This window comes from Poecilia reticulata, chromosome 21 (assembly GCF_904066995.2).
Source record: "Poecilia reticulata chromosome 21, P_reticulata-male-v2, whole genome shotgun sequence".
In the NCBI taxonomy this organism is placed as follows: domain Eukaryota; kingdom Metazoa; phylum Chordata; class Actinopteri; order Cyprinodontiformes; family Poeciliidae; genus Poecilia; species Poecilia reticulata.
In genome coordinates, this window is record NC_088850.1 from 6,845,508 (window position 1) to 6,859,919 (window position 14,412).

Genomic DNA, 14,412 nt, shown 5'->3' on the forward strand with positions numbered 1-14,412 from the left:
CACAGACAAATCACTCTGGGAGTATTTGCAGGCTGAGCGCGGCTGCTTCTTTGTCTGGTTTAAGACGCGGACACGACTTGGCTCTGTGTGTGCAGGTCTTTGTGTTTGCTAAACTGAACTTTCAAGCGGGATAAATGTTGTACAACGTTAACCTTAATTAATGCAATATTACAGAAGATACGCCTGCAAAAAAAATCTATTTAGCGGCTGTAGTGTGGGAGTCCAAAACATTAAAACGAATTTTATACTTGCATATTTGGCAGATCCCAGGTAAAAGAGGAGGTTATCAGGTGTGGTGGTTTTAACATGAAGGATGATGGTGTTGTACCTCCCTTTTCTGATGTCGGGGCGATAACTGCGGAGGCAGTCACCACCTGATGAAACTGAGACTTTGATCTGGAATATAGCGGGACATTAGAAACTATATTAACACGGAACAAAAACAGTTTTCACAAGCATTTCTTTGTTGACTGTCCAGAACAAACTTATTTTTTTTCTTTCGGTGGAGAGAAAAAATAATTCATAGAAATAAATTCAAACAATTTTAAATCAAACTTGATATGATTTGAGGTTATAATGTATATTCAGGTGAATTTTAGGACATTAGAATGTCATTCAATTTTACAAACAGATGTATTTCAGGTGTTTCTTTTGTGTTAATTTTCTTTTACTATGGTAAGCCCACAATTAAGTTTTTTTCAAAACATATTCATGACATAAGATCACTATGAAGAAGATTTTTCATACAGAAATTGTATGTTGTACCCTTATTGAAGCTTAAAAGACACTGCTTTCATAAACGAAACCCTCTAAAGGAGATTTTTGCTAAAGAAGCATGGTGTTGACAAACTGCTACTGCTGTAAGTATATTAAAGTCGAGTGGAAGGAAACAGAGCGATAGTAAAAGGGGATTGTGAACCAAACTTCAATTAAGAGTTTCTTTTGTTGTTTTGTTGTTGCTCATGTGTTTTCTCAAGTCCAAAATCAAAGCAGTTCTTCACCAAGAAATTACAGATCACTTTCAGCTTTCTTCTTGGAGATGCTGATTTGTTTTTTACCAAACAGACTCGACACCTGCCTATATCACCAACAGGTCCAACTAGCAAACAGACTCGACACCTGCCTATATCACCAACAGGTCCAACTAGCAAACAGACTCGACACCTGCCTATATCACCAACAGGTCCAACTAGCTAATGTAATGACCATGGTATGACTAACCAGGTCTTACCTAAACCCCACAAAAAAACAACAAACAAAACTATGAGCTGCTATTATATCACACATGACACAAACAAACTGATGGGTTGAATTAAAAAAAAACTCTGCTTCCTTCAGACCTCATCAGAGCCACAGGCTCATTTGGCTCCATGTCATGCTGCACTGATGCAGTAATTTAGGCAAAAGCAGACCCAACCAAGTGTTCACTACATGTACTGCAAATTTCATGGTCATACTTTCAGTAGAACAGCAGCAGTTCTGCATACAACCTGCAACAGATCATCTCAATTGTATTTAATAGCAACATTTGCAGCTCACTGTGAAAACAGAACTGAAATAAAAACAGAATGTATGAAAAAAAAAAGCTATTCTTTTCACACAAAAAAAGGTAATGCTTGACTTTATGTACTACTGTTGTTTTCGGATACCCTACTTTTCAGTTATAGAGCCACAATTTTCTGTTCATCAAAATGAACAGTAAAAGTACATGATGTACCCATGTGACTTTCACTTTGCGAACTGACTGTATCTGTGAAAACATACATTATTAAAACATTTACACACGAACATTCAAAAACACACAAGAAATCTATGGCTCAGAAGTATAGGAAGAATATTTACAGCATCAACTGATTGCAGTAACATATGTGAATATCAAAAACACATACCGAATTTGCTTGCTTCCTGGCCTGGTTGATCAGCTCCTTTATTTGTGAGATGTTGCGCCTCAAATTGTCTTGAAGCTCTTTTATCGGTTGCAGCTTCTCCAGCAGTCTGTCGGCTTCATCCTCCAAATCCTTTACTTTGGCTCCAGCAGCATGGACTAAAGAGCAGAGAGAGATGGAGCAAAATGAGCATAAACACTGGCACAACAATACTTCTTACACAAATACTACAGAGTAAATCTCAGCTGAAAGTGGAAAGCTTGCAAGATACGAGATAACTGAAAGAACAGAAATACAAAAGAAGAGCGAGAAACGAAATTGAGAGCCAAAGAAATTAGTGTAGCTTAGCATTCAAAGAGAACTGCTTTAATTTTACAGTGTACATTATGTAGGGCAGTGATAGAAAGAGCTAAAAATCAGAAAGGCGTTATATGCCTTGCAATGAGCTGAGAATTCATGCTCATTTTGAATTAATAGAAGCAGCTGTATAGATACTAAAGACAGCCAAAAAATTAGTGTAAGGTGCATCAATACAGCTGTAGAGAACTGTTTACATCGGTATTAACTGAGGCTATTAAAACAAAACTGATTGCCACGTTGTGTTAAAAACTGGAATTTAGTGTTTTGTTTTGTCAATAAACAAGAACTGATTAGAAAACTGTAAAAGCCAAACACATTGCTAGAGTGTAGTATTGGTGCACCGATTACAATAATAAATGATTTTTATCAAGGTAAGTGAAATATACATACTGATTGCTGTGGGGATTGAAAAAAGAGAAACAAGAAGAAAAATATCAAACATCGAGTTGAATTTACCAAAGTTTCTAAAAATTGTTGACTTTGGAATTAGTACTGAATTACATTAAATATAAATTCATCAAGCTTATATCATTTCATTTATTGATTCACGAGTTAATGGAGATGCAAGATAATAAAGCACTTTACTGTTTTTTTCAGGGTCCTGGATCATCCGATTGGCTGCGTTGACGTCGTCCTCCAGCTTGCTGCTGTTCAGCTGCAGGCCTCCAAGGCGCAGGTTCAGGTCCGCCAGGCGCTCCAGGACGTCTACGGCTGTAGCGTTGGCATCAGCTGCTACTGCTTTTGTAGCTGCTAGTTTAGCAGACGTATCTGTAAGAAATGCCACACATAGCTAAAAGATGGCTGTCATTTTAATTTGTTAAAAAAAAAAAAAAAGAGGGTGATTGATTTGTTTGGACACAAACAAATTAAAAATCACAATCTTACCATTGGGGATCGCTCTGAGTGTCGCCAGGGTTCCATTAACAGCTGTTAGAAGGCCTTTGGTTTTGTCTTTAGCTGCTTTAACTCTGGCCTTTAGTCCAGCCACATCATCTGCATTTTCTACACACAAAGCAAATGGTGATATCTAGTAAAATATCCCTCTTCCCTTTCCTGGTCAACAGGATCAGTGAGATCGCAGACAAAGGAAAAGGATGCAGATATTCTGAAGCAAAGATAAAATAAGAGATTATTCCAAGTAAATAACTTTACAAAAATCAACATAAAGTTTAGAATCTATGCACATCTATGACTTGTGTCAGCTGAAATACTTTGTTGTTTATACAAGGTATTTCACTTTCAAAAAACTGAAAATAACTTTTTCATTGCACATTGCACACTCGCCACCTGTGGGTTTGCATTATTCTTACTGACCTTTCCACATTCAACACTTTTTTAAATCCAATCAAACAAATAGATTTTTAAGCATTCCCCCCACTGATTTCACTTTCTAACAAATGAAATCAATGCAGTACAGCAGACCTGGGCGTCTAAAGGTCAGAGGGCAACAGCCGGCCCTTTAAATGCCCTCAGCTGACCTGGAGGAAAATTGGAAATCAAAAATGCATACATTTTATTTCTATTTGGTTTATAAAGCTCATTTTCAAAGAAACCTCTTCCATTTTCTATGTAACCATGTAACCCTTCTACAGTCCTCCAGGACAGCACCACGCTGGAAGGGAAGACATCAAACACAACAAGAAAATCAATGATTTTCTGCAAATATTTTTCTTCTTTAGTTTGCAAGGAAAAAACAACTGCAGTGGTGAATTTCAGGATAATTAAACTGATCATTCTGGTAATATAAATTGGGGTAGAGACAACAATTCCAACCATAAACTTAACATAATTTTAGAAGATAATTATATGGTTTAGAAAATGTCTATAATAACCCACAGGGATAAATTAGTTGCCATGAAATGTATAAATGGTGTATAAATTTCCTCATTTTTTGTCACTCCTTAGCAACTTTAATATAATTCAGAAGAAAAAACAATCAATTAAAGAACAGTCAACTTTATTACCTTAAAATGAGATAATAAAAAGAAATGACGTAATTCTGATTATCAAGCTAAACTTGCTCAATTTAGGTCTCCATAATCAAGGATCGACTTTCCAAGAGTGATTTCATACTTTTAAGAAAATGTTTATGTCTGCAGTCCAGTGTGCCGACCCCGTACCTTTAACATCATTCTGAAGTTGTTTGGCTTTGTTCAGCAGTATTTGGCTCTTCTGGAGGGCATTCTGAGCTGCTTCCTTTACAGGGACATCAGGACCCAAAGCCTGAAACAGCAAAACATACCAACCATATAAACACATAAACCTTCTAACAACTCGAGAAATAATGCTTTCAGAAACTAAAGATACAAAAGACTTTAAAAAAAGTCTGTCATGACAAAAAGAAACACTTTTCTGGATTTAATGACTTTACATTATTCATTATTATTTTGAAAATAATGGAGTCAAACTACTACTTTTATTTTACTTGTCTGTGATCGTTTTTATTCTGTTTTTCCAAAATCTTCTTAGAGCTTGAACTTTATTGCCCTCTAATTTTGAATAATAAAAGTATAAATATTGCTATGATGTCTGTGATAACCAAGGGAGAGCCAATAATATATTTTCTTACTGAATACAAATATATTGTGCTGAGAATAGACTTCCAGGGTCTTGATGGTTCTAGTACTTGCATACTCCTGAAGACTGTAGAATTAAGTTGTAATAAATAAATGTCTTAATTTGTATCTTAATTTTAAGCAATTATAAAACCCGCATGCAAAACACCAAAAATAACATTTTTACTTTATTCAAAAGATATTAATGAATTTCTGAATCCTCACCAGTGCCAGAGCCTCATTTGCCGTCTGTTTGGCTGCTTGAGCCTCTTTTTCTGCAGCATCAACATTGGCTTTAATGTTACTGTAAGCATGGACAGCAGCAGTTGCATTGAAGGACAGGTTTTTAGCTTCGGCCAAAATACTGTGAGGTGAAGAGTGAGAAAGAAGGAAAAAAACAAAGATAGATTAAATCAACTTCTACACAAACCTTTTTCCAGTCAAACATCTTAATTTTGCCTGTGTTAATGGCATTTATACCAAATCCTAAAATTTTAGCCTTGAAATCAATAATAGTTATATTACGCTGAATTGGAAAATAAAATTCCACCTTTTACCCTTTAAGATAAACAATATTTATAGCTACAAATCAAAACATTTGGAATATAAAAATATACATCTTGTATCTTTTTCAATTATTCGTCATTTAATTTAACTTTCCACTGCATAGCTGAGGGATCTATCATGCAAAAAAACATGGGAGAAGGCAAAACAATGATCTGTTTGTACTGTATTCACCCATCCAAAATGGCTGCCGATTCATTTAGCTGTTTGGCGTGTTCCTCTGCTTCGCGGACGTGTTCAGCCAGGCGGCCATCGCTCAAGCCGTCAGAGAGGCCCTGAACTTCGTCATCCAGCTGAGCACGAAGCGGATCGAGCTCTCTGTCCATCTCCTCCAACTCCTGAGAATGGAGATCAGAGGATTAAATTCATCATTACTTACCAAAATAAAAGAAGTTTCTTTTTTTCATTGTAACTCTTAGCCAAACAAGTTCAGTCAGAATGAACAACTATGAAAAGTCTTTGGGATTTTTCTTGATTTAGTACCTCCAGGTCCTTGTTGATGTTGTCAGACAGCTGGTTTGCATCATCTAGAAGATCACTTCCTTCTCCAAGGACCTTCTGCGCGTCTTGTTTGACAGCATTGACTGCATCTCGCTTCCTCTGTAAAAAAAAATATTAACATCTGCAGCAATATACTATTTTTATCTGAATGTTTTTGATTTTCTATAGTTTTCTTTTTGAGAAGCCAGTTTGCCTTCTAATTTTTAAAATGGGTGCCAGAAAAGGAGTTTTGCTAAATATTGGCTTTTTCTTTCAGGTAATTTCTACATGACATATAGCCGACTAGTATCTGACCAGTTTTATTGAACTTTCAAGAGCTGAGCCATAAATCATATAGTTGTATCAAAGTGATAAAATCATAACTTATTCAAATGGAAATAAATCTTTTTCTCCTGTATCTGTTGCATCACTAAAAATGATAAAGATACCAAATACATCACAATCTTCCCAGAATTTAACGTAAAATTTCAACATTCCAGTGCTAATTTTTTTAGGAACTTTCTCAGATCTGTTCATTTCATTCATTTTTTTTAGTATTTGAAGTTGTTAATCATTTTATTTTGTTTAATCTAAAGCACTTTATGGTTCTTCTTGATGAAAAAGAAACATTCTAAAGCCAAGGAAATAATCTAAGAAATTAATAGGCATTTAAACAATTTATTTCAGGAGAACCAGTCGTAAACAGCTGCAGCTACCTGCAAAAGACCTAAGCATGTTTTGTTTTTTTTAGATTTAATGTACATTTTGAACCTAAGCAGTAAAAGTTAAACTGCAAACTCTTAACAGCTGGTGGAGTAGAAACACTTTAAGGTATATTACCTTTTAATAAGAGAAAAACAGTTTAATTACAGCTGCAGAAAATTAACATTTACTATATATATATAGTCAACCTTACAGTCCAACAGACAATTATGTCCTGATTCTTATGCATGTTTGAGTTGGGCTGCACCTGCAGAGCGGTGAGGTTGGCTTTGTTTTGCTCCGCCAGCGAGCCAGCCTGCCTCGCCTTTCCCTGGGCAGAGTTCAGTAAATCCTGAGCCTCCTGGAGCTTCTCCTCATGATCAGACAGCTTCTCTTTAATCTTTGAAACACACGAGGAGGTACTGAGGTAATCAAAGTCATTTAATACATTTGAAAACAAGATTTGTAACCAGAGATCATGATTACCTCTGCTTTCAAGTCTTCAGTGGCCTGATGAGGGTCACCAAACATCCTTTTGACTTTCTGATACAGCTCTTCTGCTAGACTGCAGAGGAGGAAGAAAGTTCATTTACATTCATATCTTGGATATGGATATTATGATTCATAAAACAGGAGGAGAACTTATTTATATGTGGTTTTTTTTACAAATGCATAAACAACTAAAAAACACCACAAAACTAATGGCATCTTCTACCTGTTTCTGAGCCAGTTTTCAAACCTATAAGAGCACATACAGTTAGTCACAGCAAGAGCTAAGCCATGTCTTGGCGAGAGACGAGGTTCAGTGTATCAACAATAGAAAGTTTTCCTTGAAGTGATGAAAGAGAGAAAAGAACCAGATGTTGTGTGAAAGCTTCAGCTTCATAAAGCCAGAGCTGCTGTTTCCAAAAGAGGCACAATGTAGGACGATTCAGTTGTATTGTATTTTGTTGAACACCCTGTTTTTCTTTTTAATATAAGCCTGTTTGTCTTTATATCTGTAGTTAGTTCAGATGTTTCCTTATGTTTCTAATCAGCAACTGTGTGTAAATATACATAGATAATATTAATCAAACTGGACTTGGGAGTAATTCTGATTCTTTTCACTGTCTTTTTATAACCTTTTATATCTCTGAATAAAATCATAAAATCTGCCCTTTCCAATATTGAATATAAATTATCCCCTGTGAAGATTCATGATTTACAAAAGTATATGAAATATACTATTAACAGATTGATTCACATATATTTATATAAGCCTGAGTTATAATAGAGTAGTAAAATTAGACATAGAAGTAATTTCTACAGCATAAATATGATTTGGTGATAATATTTCTATATTTTGTTTGGTAACTAAGCATCTAAAAGTTGCTTTATCAGTTACATTAAAATGCAAATTTTAATCATTGACAGACTGAGTTTGATCATTTCTGTGAAATACAACTGCTTTTTATGAACAAATGTTAAAACAGGTGAGTCACAAGGTGATGGTACCACTGCTGGTACTTGGAATATAAAACACTAACTGGAGTTTGTCAAGGTGACTGACGGCATCTTTTGTTGTAGCTTTTCTGTATGGTTAACAAACCTTAGAAAGTATGCAAAATGACTGCTAGCAACATGCTTTGTTTTATACAGAGTAACCATTGGTTCGCAACATTGTGATGTGTGTTGCGGTGGCATGCCCTTTTAGTGAGCGTTCTCTCTTTGGAAGCATTTAAAATACTTTAGTAGCTTCATGTTTACAATCGCACCCTTTAATGAGTCTTATTTTTCTTCTCTTACATCAATAATTACCACAAGAAGGATCTCGTGTCCTCCAGATAATATCACTCAAAGGAAAATTTCACAGTGTTTGAGGATATGGGGAATGCAATGATTGGGTATGATCAAACTTTAATGAACCCTGTAGGGAATACCACGAGAAAAATATAAACAACTGAGGATTGTCTAGTCATTCAGCATCTATTGCTCTAGTGTGCTGGCGTTCTAAATCGAGTGTATGAATTAAATAAAATGTAATTTGCAGCATGTGAACAAATTTGCTTGACAGTGCTATACTAACAATACGTCCAATGTGAGAAATATATAAAAACTACTGCATAGCTGAAAGTTTTGCATATTTCATAGAGCCATAAATTTGTTTTTTCTTGTTTGTTTTTTTTATCTGGTGCTCTGGATGAAATCTCCCCTCAGGCGTCAGTCAAATAATGAAGTGCAGACCAACTCATTTAGTGGCTGAAGCGATTTCTCTTTGTCTCTCCATCACTTATTCTCTCTATCCATCCGTCAGCTGTCCCCCTCTCCTGTGTTTTTTCTGTCTCATTACATGTTCTTTGTGTCTTTATGACTGTCTCCGTTTGTGCCCCTACGGTGATATTTTTAATTAACTCATCGACCTTTACTGCTGAGAGAGACAAAAGGGGAAAGAGGTATGAAGAGACAGATTGCTAATTCCGCCAAATGCCTTGAGAGAGAATGAGAGAGAACGTTAACGAGTGATGGTGAAAAACCTCTTTGCTACAACAAACAGAAAGACATGTGCGGCTATCAAATACCTGCTCACCTTTTTAGCTCTCCAGTGTCAAAAAAGAAACAAAGCAAGAAAATAAATCAATACATTTTTTGAGATTTAGGATTATTTATCCTGTTTTCTTCTGAATATGTACTAGAAAAGCTAAACAGCCAATTTTAAGAAACGTAATCGAAATTACTATTAACTGTAGAACATCTTTTAAAGTGTCGAGTTATTATGATGCAACAACTCAAACTTAGACAAATACAATTTTGAAAAACAAATACCTTCATTTTCATGCATAAAATGCTGTTTCGCAAAATATTTTTTGATTTCTAACTTAAATTTTAAAGAGAAACATTTGAGATAGAAGGTAAAACAGAAAAGTCAAATAAATGTAAAAGTTGAAAAGTGAGAAGTTTTTAAAAAATCAATTGCTGCCTTGTTTTGAGGAAAGAGTAAACATAAAACATTCAGTATTAGAAATAGTTGGAAAAAACAACTTTCAATATGTTTTTCACATCTGTTCCTCATTCTCTTTTGTTGGTTGGTTGAAATTAAAAAAACAAAATATGAAAAAATAAGTGGTGAGGAGACTCAGCAGCAAGCAAGATATGCAAGAGACAATGGAGTTATTAAATAATGCAAAAATTACAGGAGGCACTATGCAAACAGATACATTAAGCATTATCCTGAGCTGCAGATGATAAAATATACCAAGATATTTTGAACAAAAAATAAACCATGCAAAAAAATACATGACTATAATTAAAATATTTGTTTTCTCAATGCTTTGAAAACAACTTTTCACTTTGTATATCAAAAAAGAGAGTCAGTTTATCCACTTTTTATGTATTAAAGAATAAAATAGATGACTGAAAAAAAAAATCTCTGTGTGGGAGAGAGGTAAAACACCTGAGCCATGGGTGTGTGTGTGTGTGTGTGTGTGTGTGTGTTCTCATACTCCTTCTCTTCCTCTGCAATGCTTTTCATCCCTCCCAGCTGCCGTTTTCTCATCTCAGCTAGCATTGCCTGGATCTCCTCCTTCATCTCGCTAAGGCTTTTGTCTGGAGCTCCATCTTTCCGCGAGAGGGTCTTGTTCAACTCAGCTGCCTTGGTTTGGAGGTCTGGACGTAAAGAGACACGCAGAGGCACTGCTATGAGGACGCTGCCAACGGACAGATTGAGTTCATGTAGCTGCAGTTGTGAAAACAATAAGGAAAACACTATTGCGGCTTCTCTTGTGTTTCAACTGTAGGAAATTGAGAAAACAAAGCTGGGAGTTGAAACTGTGTTGGTGCAAATGCCAACAAATATTTCAAATCTAATTTTACATTTTAGACATTAATTTTAAGCTTGGTTTTCATTTGCAACAGAAACTGTGGAATAAGGGGATATTTTTTGTTGATGTATGTAAAAGACTTCCAGCAACTTGGATCAAGGTATTAAAGGGTCGATGGGCATAAATATTTCTCATTTCCATCTTCAAAATCATTGCTATGACTTCTTTAAACTACACTTGTTAGAGCTGTAATGAACTCCACTGGAAGCCTGACGGTGTGCCGATTTATCCGACAGCTAAATATCAGCTGCAGATCATTTAGGTGAGGCCTCCATGGATTGGACTTGTTTGTCCAGCAAACCCCACAGATCATTAACTGAATACTTGGGTAATTTGGACTCAAAGTCAACACTCGAAAATCATCTTGCTCCTCCTGAAACAGTTTTCACATTGTGCTATTGCACAGCATCTTGTTGAAAGAATGAATCTAATTCAAGAAAACCTATTTCTCTGAAATGGATTGTATGATGTGGCACAATGATTAGGTAGGTTGTACGCTTCAAAGTAATATCCACACTGTGGCAGAATAAGGTTTCCCAGCTCAACATTGCAAGAACATTCTGCTTCTGTCGGCTTATTTTCTTTCCAAAGTGCATCTTAAGATTTTGAGACAAGGCCACCTTGTTCCATTGCTTTGTTTTCATACTTACATGTCCAATGTTTGTTTGTTCAGATAGGTATCAGCCGGGCCAAAATAACTGGTCTAAGGCTTTGCAGATTCATACACAATAAAGTGTTGTGTAAATGCAGTGGCACTTTGGTTCAGTTCTTAAATTGTCTCACCACCAGTTCACCTTTCAAAATACCAGTATAAGCAAATAAAAAAAGACAGTACTAGTCACTTCACCTGTCAGTGTTTATAACGACACAAGCTATCTTAATCAATTATTAGAACTTAAAACACTAAAAACTATGAATCTAAAGTGAAATAAGCTGCAAGATCTCAAAACTAGAAATTGAAAGGATCAGAAAAACCCAGAATCATTGTGTAAAATAAGATTCAATCTCAATTCAAACAAACACACAGTACAGTATGTTCATTTTTCTCTGCATCCACTAAATCATTTTAATAGCTAATAACTGAAAATTTTCACCCTTTGATCTTTAGTCCTTTAATCACAGTTGAAGTCAAACTCAATCTTAAGCAATCCATCATTTAAAGACAGGTTTTTTTTGTTAGAAGCCATGTATCTATTTTATCATATTAGAGTCAGTAAAATCTCAAAAACATCAGTGGTGAAACATACCAAGGCTCACTTGAGTAAAACTCAACCTGCCTGACATTAATGAGGATTTTGTGCATCAGTGCAGAAGCAAAAATAAAAAATAAAAATAACCGTCCATTAGTATTTTTCCTTAATTGTGCGTGTGCATGTGTATGTGTTACTTTATCTAAACTTTATTTGACTGAAATAAGTTGAAATATTTCATGGTTATGCATGTGTGTGTGTTGTGGCAGTGTTGCATTTCACTCATTTGAAGTGTAAACATGAAGTGATTAGAGCCAAGACAGGAGTTAAGCCATCATGCTAATGAACAGCTGTACTGCGTGTGTGTACGCATGTGCATGGCTCCTCTACCAGTGTGTGCACAAAGGAAACAAAAGTGTGTGCCACAGCCGTATAATTACATAGTAAGATTTAAGAACCAATTAAACACTTAAAACGTGGACGGAATCATATTAAGGTATCTGGCAAACATGTGTGAGGAAATTGTGTACAGTATTTTCTTGCCTCAGTGTGTGTCTGTGTGTGCAGAGTGGTACAAATGTGCAGAATCTGGCAAAGGCATTTGTGTATCTGGTGTGTATTTGTGTGTTTGTGACGGCCACTAATTAAGTCTCTAATTGCTACTCTCAATCATTCAGTGAGCCAGGACACAGTCTCTCTTTTACTCTCCTAGAAACACGCGTGCAAGCACACACTATAATCACACTGTGATTAGGCAGCGGGCCAGAGAGCTGGGAGCAACAACAAAGAGACGACCACTGCAAGTCAGAATGAGTTGATCTGGCAACTTTTCCCCCCAAAGACCACACGTATTTTATAATGGTAAAATAATAATAATAATAATAAAAAACCTTGGTGCTTCAATCATCCCTACCATGCATTACGTGTAACTGCTTACAATACAATTCCAGTGAGTTTGAATTGTGAAAGGTTCAGTACAAAATTTATATAGCTTTATTTCACCAAAGGTGGATCATATTTCACCACTTGTATGTTATAGTCTGTGTAAACTATGACTGTAAAAAATAGTCCTCTATAAAATAAATTGGATTAATTGATTCTTATCGAGGACTGTGTTTTTTAAGTTCATTGCCAGTGGTTGTGGTAACTGTGTTTTCTGAGATGTAAAGAAGTATGGCTCTCTTGAATCGTGCAGGTAGAAAAATAATCTATTTTCTTTTCATTTGTTTGTCACAGCTTGTTGTGACAAACATTGTGACAAAGCAGGAGATTAAAACTTTGTCTGAAACGTTAAAAATTAACTCTAATGCTGCTGAAAATAACAGCATAGATATTGCTTTGGACAATTCAAATCAAGTTTGCGTTTGTTTCTTCAGTCAAAACAGGAAATATATTTTTTTTAATTCAACAAGAGATAAAACTTAATTTATTAACAGGAATTGAAGTGTCAGTATGTCTTTATGACACTTTTCTCAATTTGAGGTCAGGTTTAGAAGAGATGATGTGGGAAAACATCACTGTAGCATGGGTAGATGAAACAAAGCTGATTATTTACATTTAAAACACAATTAGAGTAACATTTTATTTATTCATCCATCAAAACTGATAGACGGCAACTTAACCTTTTTCAATAGGAAAAGATAACTACTGCCAAATGATTTTATATCGTCATTTTTTTTTTATTTCATAATTTTATCAACCTTCTCAGAGTTTAGCTGACAGTGATAGAGAAAAGATACAAATTAAGAGGAAAATAAATTCTAAAAGTGAGCAAAAACATGTCTGTTACCAACAAAAACAGATTACAAGTATTTTTGTTCTAACTTGTATATTAGCTTGCCAATTACCAGTGAAAATTAGATGAGTAATTTCCCATCATCTAAAAATGCTGTTATGGACGAAGAGGCCTGATGGATTAGTTTCCTTCAACATTCGCTCTTTATCCAGCTTGTTATTGTGATGCTGCAGCTTGAGGAATCTGTTGAACGCTGCAGCATCACTTTGCACCAGCAGCCTATATAGAGTACCACAATTTGCCCATCAGTAACAATTTTTAGGTGCTTTCCTCCATTAGCTGAGCCCATTTGGCTGGTTTTTCTCAAAGCCCTCTTTGGAAGATGGAAAAAACTGTATTTTAAGGACCATTACGTCTTGAGATGTTTGGGAAACTAGATGTTTCTTCAACCCTCCTTATTTTCCTGCATATATTCTGTAAAGTGATACATCTTTCCTCACAGGGTATGATGAGTTCAATAAAATGTTAAATTAATTGTGGTAACAAAATGTAGTGAAACAATGCAGCAGATTCACGAAAACATTGACAGGATTTGTAAGGAGCTAATAAAGGAGAGACAGAGCTCTTCTTTTTTTTTTTTTACCTTTCGCTCCCAGCAGCGTGTCTCTGATGAACTGCTCCAGGTCCTCGGCTCGTTTATGAATCCTGTCCGCATCGTCCTCCACCTGCTCTCCATCAGCAGACACCTTAGTTGCCTGTAACACAAACGCATACAGCTACATCATAAAATAATAAACAGGCATTACATAGGTGAATATGTTGTAGTGGGGTGAAAATACAAACACAACACAAATCAATACTGCGTGCAGAAAGGTGGAAAACGTACCGACATGAAGAGAAAACAGAACCTCACACATTCAAAGATCAAGACAAGACCAAGAACACAGGAGGATTTTTGACAGGCATGAAAATCACACCAATACACTCAATTTAACACACGCACGCACACACACAGTTGGAGAGTGAGGATAATTATATGTTCTGCTGAGATTTGACAAGACCATGTTATGTAATTTTAGCCAG

The 14,412-nt window shown here is 35.7% G+C and overlaps 1 protein-coding gene across 5 annotated transcripts in view; it reads right to left on the minus strand.

Moving 5' to 3' along the window:
- lama2 (laminin, alpha 2) overlaps positions 1–14,412 on the minus strand; it is a 153,707-nt gene that overhangs the window by 23,626 nt on the left and 115,669 nt on the right. For all 5 annotated transcript variants that reach the window (XM_081602472.1, XM_081602471.1, XM_081602473.1 and 2 more), the window contains 12 exons: positions 13,973–14,084; positions 10,027–10,189; positions 7,034–7,112; positions 6,816–6,947; positions 5,849–5,965; positions 5,540–5,703; positions 5,027–5,165; positions 4,367–4,469; positions 3,132–3,248; positions 2,832–3,014; positions 1,890–2,044; positions 253–396 (listed from right to left, as the gene is read on the minus strand). In XM_081602472.1, the coding sequence (XP_081458598.1) occupies positions 253–396; positions 1,890–2,044; positions 2,832–3,014; positions 3,132–3,248; positions 4,367–4,469; positions 5,027–5,165; positions 5,540–5,703; positions 5,849–5,965; positions 6,816–6,947; positions 7,034–7,112; positions 10,027–10,189; positions 13,973–14,084 (1,608 nt within the window). The remainder of the gene's footprint in view (positions 1–252; positions 397–1,889; positions 2,045–2,831; positions 3,015–3,131; positions 3,249–4,366; positions 4,470–5,026; positions 5,166–5,539; positions 5,704–5,848; positions 5,966–6,815; positions 6,948–7,033; positions 7,113–10,026; positions 10,190–13,972; positions 14,085–14,412) is intronic.